The sequence below is a fragment of the Chionomys nivalis genome, chromosome 20 (assembly GCF_950005125.1).
Source record: "Chionomys nivalis chromosome 20, mChiNiv1.1, whole genome shotgun sequence".
NCBI classification, from domain to species: Eukaryota; Metazoa; Chordata; class Mammalia; order Rodentia; family Cricetidae; genus Chionomys; species Chionomys nivalis.
In genome coordinates this window covers 32,417,979-32,433,700 of record NC_080105.1, presented here as the reverse complement: position 1 = coordinate 32,433,700, position 15,722 = coordinate 32,417,979, and the positions used below count along the sequence as shown (strand labels likewise).

Genomic DNA, 15,722 nt, shown 5'->3' with positions numbered 1-15,722 from the left:
CCCGAAGCTAAAAGGCTTGTGTGTTACTTAACTATCCCTAAGGAAGCTGAAGCTTAGAGACAGAGATGCTTCTGAAGTTTTCTGTCTTTAGATTATGTTCTCTGAAACCATTAATGAGACAGGTCATCCCCTCTGTCATTTCGTTGCATTCACGATTGCAAATTACAGTCTGGGATGTATTTTCAGTTAATAAATGACTAGATAATTTAAGGGTAGCTATAAAAATATTTTAGTCCTTTCTCCCAATGCCTGTGATTTTAAAGTGTGTGAGACTGGCAGGGCATGCTGTATGTGGTGGACGCTGTGGGGATTGTTTCGGGTGGCCGTGGGGAAGGTGCAGTGCCGTACTGCGGTCTCTCTCGCTGCGCATCTCATTGGAGTAACAAGCAGCACGCGTGGATTTTTCTCTCTTTGGAAACGAGCCCCTGATGTTGAACTGCAGAGCACAAGAGTGAGAATCAAAGCATCAGAAATTACAGTAAGATTAAACAGTTGTTTTTGGGGAAAGATTTAGGCAGTGTCCCTGTGCACGGTCTCCTTCATGTGAGTAACTGGAAACGTAGCCAGAGGGATTGGGGAAGCCGTGGAAGTGGCCCTCTGTAGCAGCCGTTCTCGTGACTACAGCCGTGCATCCACATGGTGTTTTTACCTCGTTAGGAGGTAATCGGTAATGCATCTCTTCCCCGCAAAACTGCGCCTTCAGTATGGTTGGGCGCTCGGTCTGAAATTTTGATGTACATTGCTAAAATTCCCCTGAAATGCAGGAGATGAAAATTCAGGGCAGTGAACTGACTGTGACACCCGTGTGGAGAGGCCTGGCAGTGTCCCAAGGGATCGCTGGCACGGGGAGGGTCTCAGAAGTCAAGACAACGTGGCAGAGCCCAGGCTGACCTGTGATGGTGGGGACAAAGGGAACAGGCAGTCATTAGGTTTAGGTTTCCATCTGGGACTGTGCGCAGGGAGATAGAGATCTGGGATGGAGCGGATTGGATCCTCTGAAGAGGCCCGCCAGCACCTGAGCTACAGCGATATGGCCTGGAACAATGGGCGGATGCAGGTTTGTTGGTGAAAATCAAGAACCCATGTAGCAGCAGCTTTGTGCATTCAGGTCGGTCGGCCAGGTACCGGCTGTGGGAGGGACTGGGTGATGGTTTGGTCAGGCCTGGTGCTCTCTTTGCAGAGTAGAGCAGGGAAGGAGGCAGGGTGGATGCCAAGGTTCCACGCATAAAACTTTATCCTTCCAATCAGGATGCTCCTCGACACCAGGCTGAATCGTTTTTCTTTCTCTCCTTTGTGTCTCCAGGTAACTTACAAATCGAGCTGCTTTTTTTGTTTGCTTGCTTGCTTGCTTGTTTTGTAAGACAGGCTGGTGTGGTTGCACTGAAGCAGTTTCATTCCCGTTTTCTTGCAGTTTCCCTGGAACACGATAGTTGCATTCTGGGAAGGCAGCCTGGTTGGAGACTTGTCTCTACCTCTCGCTCCTGTCTCTACCTCTCGCTCCTGTGCAGGGACAAATCTCAGACTCACTGTGTTTCTATTGCCTCCGCTGGGAAGAGAGGAGAGTGGATAGTGCTAGCCACCTTTCCGGTTGTTCTGAGGGTCAGGGGAGAGGGCTTTTACGGCCTCTCCTCAGGACATGTTCCTGTGACATAGATGTCACCCAGCATCCCTGTGCAGGCTCCCGAAACATCCCTTGCTTTCTGTCTCTGGTCCCTGAGACTCTGGGGCCGCTTAACTGAGAAGAGGAGGTGGAATGCCTTTCTTCTGCTGGAAGGGTGTGAAGTATATAAGATAGAGAATTCTCCATTTTTAGCTTGGGAGTTCAGGCGGTGCAGGTTCAATTCCATCTTCTTCCTGATCCTCTGTTCCTTCAGGTCCAAGTCTTTCCGGTCTCTTAAAGATAGGTAGGCATTCTCAACTTCAAGCTTCCTGGTCAGTCATCTTCTTCTCAGTTTCTTCTCAGTATTCCTTACTTTGGAGAGTCCCCACCCACCTCTGGATTTTCAAAACCTCACCTTATGACGTGCTAGCAGCTTTTAGGCTTTGTAGGAATATGACATGGCCCCTGGAGAAGCCACCATTGCACCCTTACTCTTTGCCTTTAGACCTTGTGGGTGAGAGCTGGCCCAGTGCTCGGCAAGAGCGTGTCTTGTTGAACTGCCTTGTCAAAATGGGCCGCTCATTCTTTTTAGCTGAACCCAGGACAGCATCAGACTCCTGCCTAGTTTGCACTTTCGTGGTCAAGTTTTAAACTTGTAAATCGACCAGGATTTGATTTATAGAAGAGCGGCCGTTTGCAGCTGCGCCTCCTGGGTCCTCTTTTATCTTTAAAAGTGAGCCATCAGTAGACCCAAATGGTTACATACTTTTCACATAAAACCTTCTTTTGTGGTTTGGTGAATGGATTTAGGATTCACATAGAATTGAGCGTGAAAATGCATCTGTTGACGCTGTGGTCTTCTTTGGGAATACGGTTACAGTCTCAGGAAAATCCTGTCTTCATGTGGGTGCAGCCGCGTGGTCTAGTTACCTGGCATCACTAGAACTTTGGCCCCTTGTTCCTCTTAAATTAACAAAACCTTGTGTTCTGTAGAAGCAGTGAAACTCGGCTTTCTTGTTCATAAACTATAAGTAAGCCATATTCTATGATTGATACTGATTTTTACTATGCTGTCCATCTGAATCACTTCATTTTAAAAATTAATCCTCTGTCAAGGTAAATATTTTTTGTTTCTAATTATGACTAAGTTTTTTGATATCTTCCTTTTTGCTCTAAAACTTTAATTTTATGTCACTATCTTTGACAAGAGTTTTTCTTTTCAACCTACTTAATTGCCTTTAGGAGAGAAACATTTGCCACTTAGGGATTTTGAAGCCACGGAACTGTAATTTCAGAGCATGTTTTGGCAGCAGTGGGGTTCTAACTCACGTACGCTAGGAAGTTCCCAATCATTGAAGTACATCCTCAGTGATTTCTAGCTGTTTCTTTTGTATTAAAATCTTATGAGGAACTTGGAGTCACGGGGTTTAAAATGAGAAATTTAGGTAACATTGCCACCCCTCTCGCTGGCCTGAATCTAACATAGGAAATCGATATACTGGCAAAGTAAATTGATACCTCTCCTGAACCGTCTCCAGAGGTCTCTCGTAGAGACCTATGGCAAATTAGCCAGCATTTCATAAGGAATTTTCAGCTTGTCCAGAATCCTATTTCCATAGTTATTGTTCAATATTACGTAAATAATATACCAAAGATAAGAAGCTGTAGAAGGTTTCTTTGATTCTAAACTATTGTTGCTTTTATTTCTCCTATTCACATTTAATTTGGTTCAATAGCATTTTTCAATTAATTATGAGTGTATCTTTATCCAAGTCCTTTTGTCGCTCATTCCAGGTGCTTATCAAAGTCATAGATACAAATGACCACCGCCCTCAGTTTTCTACATCAAAATATGAAGTCACTGTTCCCGAAGACACAGAGCCAGACACGGAGATTCTGCAGATCAGTGCAGTGGATAAGGATGAGAAAAACAAACTGATCTACACCCTACAGAGCAGCATAGACCCCGTGAGTCTCAAGAAATTCCGACTGGATCCTGCAACCGGCGCTCTCTACACTTCGGAAAAGCTCGATCATGAAGCCATCCACCGGCACGTGCTCACGGTCATGGTACGGCCACACCTTTTTTGACCAGAAAGGTTTCCTGTAATGGAAAGGGATGGTGATACCTTTTTATTTTTCGTCCATGGGAAAGAAGCAACCCAGGAGAATAACAGCGTGTTGATCCTTTCAGGTACGGGATCAGGATGTTTCTGTGAAGCGCAACTTCGCCAGGATCGTTGTTAATGTCAGCGACATGAATGACCACGCCCCGTGGTTCACCAGCTCCTCCTACGAAGGCCGAGTGTACGAGTCGGCCGCTGTGGGCTCGGTTGTGCTGCAGGTGACAGCTCTGGACAAAGACAAAGGGAGAAATGCGGAAGTGCTCTACTCCATCGAATCAGGTATTTTTGTTGAAGCAATGGAGTCTTGTCTTTCTGTTTGAAAAGTGTATCTTCCGTTTTCTGAAATGACTTCTAGGTATTGAAGCATTTCTGTGTACCACTGCAGAAATGTTTTAATTTTTTTTAGCTTTAAAAAAAAAAAAAAAAAACTCCACCAAGGAACAAAGATAAAATTCTAATAAGTTTGAGTGTCAGGAATTCTGGAGATTACCAGTATTAACATAAATTAAGGCTGATATATCCTGCGGGGGCAGGGAAATGTTATTTTTCTAATTCAGTTTTCCTGGAATTATTTTAGGCAGTCATTTTAGGCTCTGAACCCAGTCAGGAAAATGCTGGCTTAGAAATTCAACATTTTAATGAGAATATTTTCTCTGGCTCAGAGTAAGAAATGCCACAACAGTGTGAAGACTCTCCCGTCTTGGCTCAAAAAGGGGCGCCCTGCTTCCTACGCCTTGCAGGCTCGCCCTAGAGTCCATCCCCTTGTACCATTAGCAGTTAAATGACATGCATAGGATCGAGTTGTTGAACCAGGCCACAGGGTGGTTGGTTCTGGAGAGAGACGTCTTTGGAAGGGGCCTCTGGCATTGGCTAGAGTTAGCACAGAGGTAGCCCGAGCCTAGGAGGTCCAGAATAAAATCAGGCAAGAGCCCCCCAGCTGAGGGTCATCGGCGCCATCACAGCAGTAGAAGAGGTGTTGTTCTTTTTCCGCTGCTGCTCACTCATCCCGGGGACTGAGTCGGCCCCATTTGTGTGCCAAGTACTGTGTAAGAGGTCTCCGTGCTGTGTTCATTAGGTGAGTCTTTCCATCGGCCTCACGTGGATGAGGCGAGAAAGGCTCTGCTTGGAGCACATGCTCAGACAGCTAGGGGTTCCTAGCCCCGCTCACTTCCGTCAGTGATGCGTGTGGAGAAGGCACTTCAGTTTCCTGTAGACCTCACTGTTGAAGTTGAAGAAATAAAGCCAATTTCATTCTTTGTAATGAGTTTAGGGTATTTTAATCCAATTTTTTAAGTGCATAGCTCTCTCCACTTATACATGGTGTCTTCTAGGCATCGAATCCATAGAGCTTGTAGATTCTCTATAGATCACAGACACTAAATAAATCTGAGTATATACGGAATGATTTTGACACAAATACCTCCTGGTGTGCTTATGCGCCGAGCAAACTATTTTTATTTCCTTACGTGTTTGAAAACTCACTTGTTTCCTCTAAAAGAACTGGATTGACTTCGTTATTCCCAAATAAGATTTTATGATTAGAGTGTTAAAATGCACGGTAGCGGAGTTAGTGCCTTGGATAGACATAAAGACATTTTCCCCCCACTGCTTGAGAAATTTAGCAGTTAGGAAAACAGCGCATTCCATCTGTGCATGCCTGAGCCCTCAGTGAAGTGATTTTGTCGCGGGGCAAACTGACTGGGTTGACTTTGTCGCAGGCAAACTGACTGGGTTGGTGGAGGAGAAAATGCTCAGTTTTTCCCTTCGCTTTCACATAATTCTCAACAACTGGGTGTCTCAACTGTGATTGCTGGTGCCCGAGTGAAGGCTTGCACATTCTTGGAGTGTTTGTGATGACTGATGATGGCCTTAGTAATTTGGTATCCTAAGAATGGAACTCTGTCTCTTCCCAGAGAACAGACTAGGCACCAGTGGGCTGTTCCCATGTGCAGTAGGGTTTTAGGACAGCTTTCATCGTGCAGCATTAGACTGAAAAATTTTTTAAAAAAAAACAAAACAAAAAACCTCTCATAGGAAGCCACTGCCGTGAGAGTGCAGCAGCATTAGCGTGTGCCCGTGTCTGTGTAGGTACATAACACCTGCTGGAGTAGAAGGGTCTGTGAAAAATGTTCACCCTGCCTTTCATTGAACACTTCGTTCATAATCATCTGCTTTTAACTTATATCCGATTACATCTAATAAAGTCCGGAATGCTGGTTTTAAATTTTACTCGTGATACTGCATAAGTTTAATTAGGAGAAATTTATTGAGCAAGAGGTTTAGTCTGATTTGGAGTCCTCAGGGAAAGGAGTTTAATGAAAAGTATTTCCGTTTGCAACTGGGTTACGTACCAGAGACACATAAGCGTTGTACTCTGGGCTGGAAGGTGTTGGCTTGTCGAAAAAGTAGATACGTTAGCGCTGTACTCTGGGCTGGAAGGTGATGGTGTGTTGAAAAATAGATACTGCATTACTCCTGTTCTCACCCCTGGGGAGAGATAACACTTGGTGAATTTATTAATTGATTAGGATTCGTTTGGTTCCTCAAACTTATATCATAATTGCCACTGAATCTTGGTAGAGGGTCCCAACACCGTCAGCAAGTGCTTACTGAACACAGGCTTTATCTATTGTCTCTCTTTTGTACTCTATAGGAAATAGTCATGGCTTAAGGGCGACACTGGCTTGTTAAGTGCAGATCATTTTTCTGCTGAAATGCAGAAATGAATTTAAAGTTGTATTGCTTCAGCTAATACAAGCGAGTCAGCCCCACCCTAGTACAAGCTTCTGCTCGCCTCATTTCCATCAGCAGCGAGCAGACATGTATTCCAGGGCTTGAGGAGTACACCTGCTACCTGACAGTCTGCAGCCTTCTGTACATCTGACGCTTTGTGCCTCAATACATACACACATGAGATCCAAAGACGGAGTCTCTGGCTGGGCTCCCGGTGTGACAGGCTCGGGGTCGGTGTGACAGGCTCGGGGTCGTCTGAATCCAACGCCAGGGTCTCCCAGATGATAAAAAATCGTTTTGAATTTTACACAGCAAAATTCTTTTTTTTTTTTTTTTTTTTCGAGACAGGGTTTCTCTGTGGTTTTGGAGCCTGTCCTGGAACTAGCTCTGTAGAACCAGGCTGGTCTCGGACTCACAGAGATTCGCCTGCCTCTGCCTCCCGAGTGCTGGGATTAAAGGCGTGCGCCACCACTGCCCGGCCCAAAATTCTTGGTAAATAGCAAGAATGTTCTACATACTATAAAGAAAATGGAGGAGCTTGGTGTGGCGGCATATGCCTTTAACTGCAGCCCTTGGGAGGCTGAGGCAGGATTATGAATAAGAGGCCAGCCTGAGATACATAATGTGTTCTTGATGAGTCTGAACTGCACAAAAACAAAAGACAAACCAAAAATAAATGAGTGGGAAGAAAGAAAATACTTAAAATGAAAAACTATAATAAAGAATAAAGGTAGTCATACCGGACAGGCAAGCAAGTCCAAGAAGGCCGTCAGGCAGGGCCATTCAGTTAAAGTCTGAGTGAACGCGTAAATAGGTGAATGGAGAAATTGTGAGATTAGCTAGGGAAGGCCACATTGGGAGACAGCATGGTCAGTATACAGGTCCGAGGTAAGGGAAGAGCAGAGGATGCTGGGAACACAGTCACGCATCATAACACTGTCCATCTCTGCCACATTAAAAACGTTGATTCATGTCTTCATTTTGAGGCCTTGGACCGATGAAACTTGACCGGCAAATAAGATTTCCCTATGGAAAATAGGACGAATACATGCAAATGAAGGGGTATAGATGTTACCAAATGGGCTCTTTTCCAAAGCAGGCATAAGAAAGACTTGGGGTTTCAGTTGAGGTAGGGGGATAAATTCAGTTGCCCAAACTATGAGCAGGTGCACCTGTTAGGCTAGGCAATCACTACAAGTTTGGAAGATGAGAGTAATGGCAGGAAGAACAAGAAAAGGATCTCTGAGTTTTGATGTCTGCCTAAGACACAGTGACAACCTGGGATCATGGATGTTCCTAAGTACAGACAGGCCGGAAATCAGTGTCTGAGCAGCCTGGCAGAGGCCCGGGCCAAGGTTCAGCCCAGACTTTAAGGGTCTGAAGGAGCCTGGGCTTCCGCCCTGTTTCAGACCGAGGCATCGCCTTGGGGCTTAGACCCAGAGCCAGGCCAGCTTAATGAAAACCAGGCTACGTCTGGCCTCAGAAAAAAATGTCGTGGATTTTTGGAAAATGTATTTAATGAAGGAAATGAACACTGCAGAGGAAGTGCTTGCTTTTAGTGTGCAGAAAAAAGTGCTTGTTAGTTAATCCTCTGGTTTGCAGATCACGCTAAGTCATTCTGGTGTGAAGGGTGTGCTGGTGTCAAACCCAGGAGGAAGAGGAGTGTGAGAAAATGGCAAGTGAACGTAGCTTTGCCATGCAGTGTGCATTTGGGAAGAATGGAGTCAGTGCTGGGGCTGATTTCTAGATGCTTATTTATAAGACGGAAAAGGGCTTGGAAGGATTCACAGAAGGGTAGAACCCAAAGATACCCTCATACACACATGTACACACACACACACACACACACACACACACACACACACACAGTGCCTTGGCTCTGTCCAGAACATCTAGAGAACGACTGGTCTCTTTAGAACTGCCATTGCTATGGAAAGATTTGGACTTGAGGAAATACTAACGCTCTGCGTAAGATAGGCTGCAGACGCCCAAAGAAACGCCAGTACAACCATCTGTCCTAGCAGTTTGCTTCTCGGCTGCATAAGCACTGTTGATGTTTTGAAGCAAACAACTCCCCACTGCGGAGGCTCTGGTGTGCAGCGTAAGCTGTTTTTGTCTCTTGGCCGCTATCATCCACGAAGTAGTAGTGCTTGCTCCCTTTGGGTTGTGACAGCCGAACTGCCAGATGTCTCCCTGGAAGCAAAATCCCGCCTACTCGAGAGGCGCCCACTAGTAGATCAGTCAACGTGGAAAAGGTTAAGGAGGGAATATTGTCGAAATCCTCAAAACTTGACAGGTAGGGCGGGCTACAGAAAATTGCTTCTCGGTTCCCTAGCTACCTACAAGGCTTTCCTCAAGCGCAGTGTAGGTTTTCTCAGTGAATTAAAACTCTCCCTTGTAAGCGGTGAACGCTGAGGACTTGATGCACCCTGCAGGATTTCAGAGCACTGTTGGAAACTGCTTAGCTGTGTGAGTGGAGAGCCGTGTGTTTCTACAACACATTTTTTCAGTTCAGCAGAGAGAGTTTTGGCTTTAGGTACAGAACAGTATTTTTTTTTCTATTTCTTGCTTTTCATATTTGACAGCCAAAATTCGGAACAGTTTAAAGGAGTAAAAATGAAATAAGTAGAAGGTTTCATCCCATTGTTGATATCCCCTGCTTTCCTATTTAATTCAGGATGTAACTTTTAAATATCTCTTTTTCTGTTTCTCTGCTATTTCTGTCGCCTTTGGGTTTTTCTCTAATAGATTCTTTCCTTCTTTTTTCTTGTCCTTCCAGGAAACATTGGAAATTCTTTCACAATCGACCCCATCTTGGGCTCTATAAAAACTGCCAGAGAATTAGACCGAAGTAACCAAGTAGAGTATGATTTAATAGTAAAAGCTACAGATCAAGGCGATCCCCCGATGAACGAAATGACTTCTGTGCACATCGCTGTCACCGTCGCTGATAACGCCTCCCCAAAGTTCACATCCAAAGAATACTCTGTGGAAATCAGCGAAGCCATCAGCGTTGGGACTTTTGTCGGGATGGTCTCTGCTCACAGCCAGTCGTCAGTGATGTATGAAATCAAAGATGGAAACGTAGGCGATGCCTTTGATATTAATCCACATTCCGGAAGCATCGTCACTCAGAAAGCCTTGGATTTTGAAACTCTGCCCATTTATACTTTGACAGTACAAGGGACCAACATGGCTGGCTTGTCCACCAACACTACTGTTGTTGTGCATTTGCAGGACGAGAATGACAACCCGCCGGTTTTTGCACAGGCCGAATATTCAGGATTCGTTAGCGAATCCGCTTCCGTCAACACTGTGGTTCTGACAGATAGGAATGTTCCGCTGGTGATTCGAGCCACGGACGCCGACAGGGAGTCCAATGCTCTGCTCGTGTATCAAATCGTCGAGCCGTCTGTGCACAACTATTTCACCATCGATGCCACCACTGGCGCTATCCACACCGTGCTGAGTCTGGACTATGAGGAAACACGTGCTTTCCACTTCACTGTGCAAGTGCACGACATGGGGACTCCACGTCTGTTTGCTGAGTATGCAGCCAATGTGACTATTCATGTCATTGACATCAATGACTGCCCTCCCGTCTTCTCTAAATCGCTGTATGAAGCCTCTCTTCTATTGCCAACATACAAAGGAGTGAACGTTGTCACCGTGAACGCCACTGATGCCGATTCCAGGGCATTCTCACAGTTAATATACTCCATCACCGAAGGCAACATTGGGGAGAAGTTCTCAATGGACTACAAGACAGGCACAATAACAATACAAAACACGACTCAGTTACGAAGCCGCTACGAGCTAACCGTGCGAGCCTCTGACGGCAGGTTTACAAGCACGACCTCTGTGAAAATCAATGTGAGAGAAAGCAAAGAGAGCCCACTCAAGTTTACCCAAGATGTCTACTCTGCCATCGTGAAGGAGAACACCACGGAAACCAAAACGCTCGCTGTCATTACTGCCAAGGGGAATCCGATCAACGAGCCTCTGTTTCATCACATCCTCAACCCGGACCGCAGGTTCAAGATCAGCCATACGTCAGGCGTGCTGTCCACCACCGGCATACCGTTTGACCGCGAGCAACAGGAAGCATTTGATGTGGTGGTAGAAGTGACCAGAGAACGTGAGCCGTCAGCAGTGGCCCACGTCGTGGTGAAAGTCACCATAGAAGACCAAAATGACAACGCGCCAGTGTTTGTCAACCTCCCCTACTATGCTGTCGTGAAGGTCGATGCCGAGGTGGGCCACGTCATTCGCTACGTCACAGCCATTGACAGAGACAGCGGCCGAAATGGGGAGGTCCACTACTACCTCAAGGAGCATCACGACCACTTTCAGATCGGGCCCTCCGGTGACATTTCTCTGAAGAAACAGTTTGAGCCCGACACCTTAAATAAGGAATATCTTGTCACAGTGGTTGCTAAGGACGGAGGAAGCCCAGCTTTCTCTGCCGAAGTTCTAGTTCCCATAACTGTCATGAACAAAGCCATGCCTGTGTTTGAAAAGGCTTTCTACAGTGCCGAGATCCCAGAGAACATCCAGGTGCACAGTCCCGTGGTCCACGTCCAAGCCAACAGCCCAGAAGGGTTGAAAGTGTTCTATAGCATCACAGATGGAGACCCTTTCGATCAGTTTACGATTAACTTCAACACTGGGGTAATAAATGTCATAGCGCCGCTGGATTTCGAGTCCCACCCAGCCTACAAACTGAGCATACGGGCGACCGACTCCCTGACGGGTGCTCACGCCGAAGTCTTTGTTGACATCATAGTGGAGGACATCAATGATAACCCTCCCCTGTTCCTGCAGCAGTCGTACACCACAACCCTGTCGGAAGCCTCTGTCATCGGAACACCCGTCCTTCAAGTGAGAGCCACAGACTCGGATTCAGAACCAAATAGAGGGATTTCCTACCAGATGTTTGGAAATCATAGCAAAAGTCATGATCACTTTCACATAGACAGCAACACGGGGCTCATTTCACTCGTGAGACCTTTGGACTATGAACAGTCCCAGCAGCACAAGATTCTTGTAAGGGCTGTGGATGGAGGGATGCCCCCACTGAGCAGTGATGTCATCGTCACTGTGGATGTCACCGACCTCAATGATAATCCACCCCTGTTTGAACAACAGATTTATGAAGCCAGAATTAGTGAGCATGCAGCTCATGGGCATTTTGTGATGTGTGTAAAAGCCTGCGATGCTGACAGCTCAGACCTAGACAAGTTAGAGTATTCCATCCTGTCCGGCAATGATCATAAAAGCTTTGTCATCGACGGTGAAACAGGGATTATAACGCTCTCAAACCTGCGCCGGCACACCTTGAAGCCGTTCTACAGTCTTAATGTTTCTGTGTCTGATGGGGTTTTTCGAAGTTCCACTCAGGTTCACGTAACTGTGATGGGAGGCAATTTGCACAGTCCTGTTTTCCTTCAGAACGAATATGAGGTGGAACTGGCCGAAAATGCCCCCTTGCATACTCTGGTGGTCCAAGTGAAGGTGACGGATAGGGACTCTGGCATTTACAGTCACATAACTTACCATCTCGTGAATGACTTTGCAAAAGACAGATTTTATGTGAATGACAGAGGACAGATATTCACTCTGGAAAAGCTCGATCGAGAGACCCCAGCAGAAAAAATAATTTCCGTCCGTTTAATGGCAAAGGACGCTGGAGGGAAAGTGGCTTTCTGCACCGTAAATGTCATCCTCACAGATGACAATGATAATGCCCCACAGTTTCGCTCAACCAAATACGAAGTGAACATTGGATCCGGCGCCGCCAAAGGAACGTCGGTCGTTAAAGTCTTTGCGAGTGATGCCGATGAAGGCTCTAATGCTGACGTCACCTACGCCATCGAGGCAGATTCTGAAAGTGTGAAGGAGAATTTGGAAATCAACAAACTGACCGGCTTAATTACAACAAAGGAAAGTCTAATTGGTTTAGAGAATGAATTCTTCACTTTCTTCGTTAGAGCTGTGGATAACGGGTCTCCTCCCAAAGAATCTGTTGTGCCCGTCTATGTTCGGATACTTCCACCGGAAACGCAGCTTCCAAGGTTTTCAGAGCCCTTTTATACCTACGACATTTCAGAAGACATGCCCATTGGAACAGAAATTGACCTCATCCGGGTAGAACACAGCAGGGCTGTTCTCTACACTCTGGTCAAAGGCCATACTCCCGAGAGTAATAGAGATGAGTTCTTTGTGATTGACAGGCAAACCGGGAGGCTGAAGCTGGAGAAGAGTCTTGACCACGAGACAACTAAGTGGTTTCAGTTTTCCGTCCTGGCCAGGTGTGCTGTTGATGACGCTGAGGTGGTGGCTTCTGTCGACGTTAGCATCCAGGTGAAAGATGTCAATGACCACAGCCCAGTTTTGGAGTCCAACCCATATGAAGCATTTGTTGTTGAGAACCTGCCCGCGGGGAGTAGGGTCATCCAGGTCAGGGCATCTGACCTAGACTCAGGAGCCAATGGCCAGGTCATGTACAGTCTAGATCCATCCCAAGGTGCAGACATCATCGAGTCTTTTGCCATTAACATGGAAACAGGCTGGATTACAACCCTGAAGGAGCTCGACCACGAAGAGAGAGCCAGCTACCAGATTAAAGTGGTCGCATCGGATCATGGCGAGAAGGTTCAGCTGTCCTCCACAGCCATTGTGGATGTGACTGTCACTGATGTCAACGACAGCCCGCCCCGGTTCACAGCTGAGATTTACAAAGGGACTGTGAGTGAGGACGACCCTCCAGGTGGTGTGATTGCCATCTTGAGCACCACCGATGCCGACTCTGAGGAGATTAACAGACAAGTGACCTACTTTATAACAGGTAAACCACTCCCGACAAATGTGCAGTGGACAGGGACCCCATGTTATATGGGGTATGGTAGGTATGGATTGATGGATTTGCGGAGTTGGTGTGCTTTCAGTCACGTGTGTTTAACATGAGGAGAAATAACACATAAGCTGAACTTAGGCCTTTCAGCAGAGCTGTTTCAACCAAGACTCCTATGACTTATTCTGTTAAACTTAACAGTTAGTATTTAATAAGTAGCATCTAAAGGAAAAGTATAGGTTTATTACAAGCTATTTGATAAACTTTAATCTCATATTTGAATAGAAATGTTACTGCTCCTCTATTATAAAGGGAAAAGCTAATATGTACCAGTATGTATAGCACACACCTGTAATCCTAGCTCAAAGGAAGCTGAGGGAGGAGGATTCTTTATGAGAGGCCAGCGTGGGCTGTAGCGGAGACTACATCTTAGGATACAAAACCAGAGCAACAAAAACAAAAGTATCAACTTTAATTATACCTTGAACGGTCTTAATCCCCTTTAAGCCATAATGTCATATTTTTTTGGGGGGGGGTATAGTTTCTTTTATCTCGTGGTTACTTAGTTCACTTTCTAGCCCAACAATTTTGGCCATCATCTTCCTCTCTTGATTTACTAGGAGGGGATGCTTTGGGGCAATTTGCTGTCGAAAATATACAAAATGAATGGAAGGTCTACGTGAAGAAACCCCTGGACAGGGAGCAAAAGGACAGTTACCTTCTGACCATCACAGCAACCGACGGCACCTTCTCTTCCAAAGCCAGGGTCGAAGTGAAAGTTCTCGATGCCAATGACAACAACCCCGTGTGTGAGAAGGTAAGTGTGCTTCCCTTGGGACGGTGCATCACCTGTAGGCGCCTCTGTCCCTCTTTCCAGAGGACAGCTGTCGAGGCGCTGTAATCCACATGTGTTTTGTGTTGTAGCTGCTTATTATTGAGGTGAAGGAGAGGCAGATAGATGCACAGGACTTGAGAAACTCTCAAGACTGCTTGGCATGCTAAGTTGATGGAGAACTTTTTTCTGAAATACTGTCAAATGCGGGCCTCTTATTCCAGTTATTCTAGTGTCTGACTCTTAAAGTGCTCTCTAAACTTTTTGTAGCGGTAATCTCTTCCTTTGAGGATACAGTTGTTTGGGGGAGGAGGGGAACATCTGGCCAGCAGCTTTTCCTGCACAGCCCAGGTGTGCTTCAACAGACCATTTTGAGGCAGTGGGGTTGTTCACACCAGAGAAACCAAGAGGTCAGTGGAATGACCTGCTACTGCTGGATCCAATTTTACTGGGGCCGTAGCAGGAGTGATCGCTGGAGCTGAGCCGTGAAAAGCCGCCCAGCTGCAGAGCTGGGGTAGAAACGGAAAGCCTTGCAGTGTGAAGAGTGAAGGCAGCGGGGTGGGGGGATACCAACTTCATTTGCCAGCAGTGCAGAGGATCCAGGCATAGGGGCGCACACCTGGTATCCCAGCACGTTTGGCTGAGATAAGAGAGTTGCCACAAGTTCTCAGAGGAGTAAACACAAAATTCATCATCAGAAGGAATGCGCTGTTAATTCCAACATGTCTTTGTGTTTTTGGATGAGAGTATTTGATGACAATGACTGGCTGTGTATCTGCTTTTTTAGAGTACATACATATCTATATCTGTCTATCCATCTCTCTCTCTCTCTGTATATATATATATATATATATATATATATATATATATATATATAATACACACACATATATATAAAACATTTTTATCTATTCATATTTTCTAGATATTATACCACTCTGCCTTGGGTAATAATATAATTGGGAACACAACCACTTATAATAATCACTGTTACAAAATACTCAGTTTTGTGAACCATAAAATATATTTCCCTGTATTAAGCTCTTAATAAGAAGTAATTCAGCAGAAGCATAATCTCTTTCCCTCATGTTCTATTTATGGCGTGACTAACGTGATAATTGGAAGTGGAACCAAGTGTCCAACTGTGTGAAAGAGGAAACCAGGCATCCACCAACGTGCCTGGCTGTTACCTAGCCCCAGTTCCCCCATCCCAGGAAGAACATTTCTAACCATAGTTATTTGGTTCTCTGGGATGAATGGTTGGTTGTACATTGTAAATCCCCGTGCTTCAAACTAAATAAATATAATGTAACAGCTATTTGTTTTCTCGAGTTTTTAGAGAAATCCGGGCTACCGCTTCACATTTTCTCATAAGCATTTGAATTAAGAATGAAACTGTTGGGAAACACATCATTTTCTGTATCCTGCGGATTAAATGTCAGGCCAGACTCGCGGATATGGGGCTGGTGCCTGTTACAAGGCTCTTCCTTGTTTTCACATCTGTTTTTGGAGAAAGATCATTTTTAAAAGCTCTTCGAGCGTTAGCTTCGGTCGTTTCCCACGTTTTCCGTGGCCAAA

At 45.7% G+C, this 15,722-nt stretch overlaps 1 protein-coding gene across 8 annotated transcripts in view; it reads left to right on the top strand.

The window, feature by feature from the left end:
- Fat1 (FAT atypical cadherin 1) overlaps nucleotides 1-15,722 on the top strand; it is a 114,887-nt gene that overhangs the window by 75,897 nt on the left and 23,268 nt on the right. For all 8 annotated transcript variants that reach the window (XR_009055665.1, XM_057752093.1, XM_057752097.1 and 5 more), the window contains 4 exons: nucleotides 3,395-3,670; nucleotides 3,795-4,005; nucleotides 9,239-13,306; nucleotides 13,933-14,129. Coding sequence is in view for 7 of the 8 variants with exons in the window: in XM_057752093.1 (XP_057608076.1) it covers nucleotides 3,395-3,670; nucleotides 3,795-4,005; nucleotides 9,239-13,306; nucleotides 13,933-14,129 (4,752 nt within the window). In the remaining variant the exon portion in view is untranslated. The remainder of the gene's footprint in view (nucleotides 1-3,394; nucleotides 3,671-3,794; nucleotides 4,006-9,238; nucleotides 13,307-13,932; nucleotides 14,130-15,722) is intronic.